Genomic DNA, 2,577 nt, shown 5'->3' on the forward strand with positions numbered 1-2,577 from the left:
AGGCGGCTTTTCGGGCAGCATAGCGATATACATTTCGCGTAGGTAGATGCACTGGCTTCGTCAGTGTTGATTCCCGCCGTCTATTCCGGCCCATCCGCCGAGACCTACCAGGGTTTCGGGGGCGCAGCTGGCACAGCTTCCCGTGCGCCTCCACTGGTTGCAGAGCTCCGCGATCAGTGGTTTCTGACGATCGGAAGTTAGCAAGGATAGCTATCATCGAGGGGGCAGAATGTACCGCGATATCCCAGTATTTCTGCGGTCCACCGCTTGCGGCCGTAGCCATCCCGACCAATTCGGCCCCCGTGTTTAATGAGATCGATATCCTGCGCGCGATGCTTGTCTCCTGGAAGGAAGGTAAGGACCTCCCCTCCTTGGTCACCAGCTTCGCGGCCATCTCTGCAATATATTGGCGGGGAGATTCATCCAATATTGCACATCCGGCAGAGACTTGGGCGAACGGAAACGAGGGCCGATGCGCTTTTTAGATGGCGAGCTTTGCCAACTGCTGTACTCCCCTGTCAAACAAGGAGAGTGAGGGTGAGCCTGTGCTTCCATGGTTCGCGTCACCGTGGCCCGCGCCAGGGTAGCGCCAGGGTACCGAGCAAAAAAAAAAAAGGGATGGTAGGCCTGACTCTCTCCCTGTTACATGGCTGGGGCTGCTGCACTGACGGCGTACTCTGTCTCGAACGAAGCCGGTCTAGAGCGGGCTCTTCGAGTAATCCTGTGTCTATCACGGGGGTACTGTACACTATTGCACAGCGATCGACCTCTTCCCGCATCGATGGGCGGCTGGAACTTACCGATTGTTTGGAAGCTAGATGCAAACATGACGGCGGGCGGTGACATTGCGGCGCTCCCGTAGATGCGCCAAACCACGATTGGGCCAGCATCTCCCGCCGCATGGCAACAGGAGCGCTGCTCGTGAAAGCTGCGTCGTTCCGCAGCCGCGGAGGTATTTCAGGGGCATGTTGCCTGACTCGTAGCGTTCCGTCCTTGTTCTGAAGTGGGCATGGCGACTGCACCGCCTCCTCTTCGGCCTGGCCGAATGAAAGCGCTCTACCATGAGATCAAAACCAGAAAGTCGGAAATCTGGGGTGACTGGGCCCGGCCTGACCGGCCAACCTCGGTGGAGTTTCAAATCGCACGGCATGGGGGTCGCAGCTCCGCCATCGACCTGCTCCCCCATCTGCTGCAGCGCTCCAAAAACGAGTCGAGCCGGGAGGCGGATCGAATGATTCATGCCGTGTATGAAGCTTCATATCTCCGCGCCGAAAACGCGTATTATCGGAAGGTCCGGCGCGCGGCCGTGTTATTCAACAGCGACGTCGCGACCGCTCTCCTCGGGCGGGAGGCACTGCCCCGGTTGCGTGGCGGTCTTTGCCAGATCGACAATTGGTTCAGAGCCGATGCTCAACACGGCGCGAGTTTGGCCCCAGCTGCGGGTACGAGTCAGCTCCGTACCGCTGTTGATGACTACTCGGTGGCACTCGATCGCGTCACGGCGAGCTACCAGTTGTTACGGCAGGCCCATGAAGAGTTCAGCGCGGCACTCAAGAGAATTGACCAAGAGTATGCGGATTTCTTTTCCGTGCAACTCAGCAACGACCCGCCAGAGTTTTAGGCGCATCGATTACTACACACCGGGAGGCTCCTTGGGCCGCATTAATATGATGTGCGATTCACTTGTGGATGGATGTACAGCTGACGCTCGGGGTTTGACTGAAAGTGTCGGGAATGGCTGATAAAAGGGAAGCGAAGAAAACGCGGGGATGATATCCACAGATGTTCAGAACAGTAGCTAAATCAGTGTGGCAATTTTTATTTTATTTATTGGGTCGTCTTAGGCTAGCTCCAGATGCTCGGCGAACTATTCATCATGTTTACTCTCCTCACTGGTCCCAAGAAAAGCTCCTGCCTTTTGGCCCAGTGACTGAAACCGGGAGACAAATTGCTGGTTGTCGGTCTGATTCGGACCCTGGCTGTCTTGCCTCCTCTAGCGGGGGTGAGCCACAGCGAATCCAAGGTCATGATGGTGATTACTGATTCTCGCATGCAGGAGGATCACTCCATGCCCTCTCCCTGCTCGCTGACCCCACCCGGATGGGACCGGTCCATACCCATGCGGATCATCCACCCGCCTATATGGAGGACCATCGTGCCCGCTGCTAGCGGTCCGTGGCCTTGGATTCCATACCACCAGGTACAGCCTTCCAGCATCGTAAAGATCGAAATTGTGAGGATGAAATAAGCCGGCTCATCCCACGGGCGGAACGTCCAGGCCAATGCCATGAACGCAAGCACGATGGAGTTTCCCAAAAAGGCATCCATCGCTAACAGCATGACTTGCGAGTTCGCTGACCCACGGCCAGTGATGGTCAGAGCAACCGCAAACGAGGATATGACAAGGGCGGTCCATAAGCTGACGAGCACGGCACTTGAGTTGGCGGTTGGCGGTTCAGGGACGACATTGTTGCGATTTTGGGACGAAGTGAGATTGTCCACATCGTTGGTTGGGGTGATGGATGGCTCTCGCTCCTTTGCAGGGGAGTCACAGAAAGTTTCCGAAGACATTTTGTA

The 2,577-nt window shown here is 56.5% G+C and overlaps 2 protein-coding genes across 2 annotated transcripts; one reads left to right on the forward strand and one right to left on the reverse strand.

The window, feature by feature from the left end:
• Positions 1-60: 60 nt before the first annotated feature.
• On the reverse strand, positions 61-394 carry BJX67DRAFT_386716 (uncharacterized protein; the record flags this gene model as incomplete). The annotated part of the gene is made up of 2 exons (XM_071034125.1): positions 61-183; positions 236-394. The coding sequence occupies 2 exons, from the start codon at positions 392-394 to the stop codon at positions 61-63; spliced, it is 282 nt and encodes a 93-aa protein (XP_070880298.1).
• A 651-nt stretch (positions 395-1,045) lies between these two features.
• BJX67DRAFT_376065 (uncharacterized protein) lies at positions 1,046-1,621 on the forward strand (the record flags this gene model as incomplete). Its single annotated transcript, XM_071031803.1, has 1 exon — positions 1,046-1,621. One exon carries the CDS (start codon positions 1,046-1,048, stop codon positions 1,619-1,621), a length of 576 nt encoding a protein of 191 aa, XP_070880299.1.
• Between the last annotated feature and the right edge of the window lie 956 nt (positions 1,622-2,577).

The sequence above is a fragment of the Aspergillus lucknowensis genome, assembly GCF_044049455.1.
Source record: "Aspergillus lucknowensis strain CBS 449.75 chromosome Unknown BJX67scaffold_177, whole genome shotgun sequence".
NCBI classification, from domain to species: Eukaryota; Fungi; Ascomycota; class Eurotiomycetes; order Eurotiales; family Aspergillaceae; genus Aspergillus; species Aspergillus lucknowensis.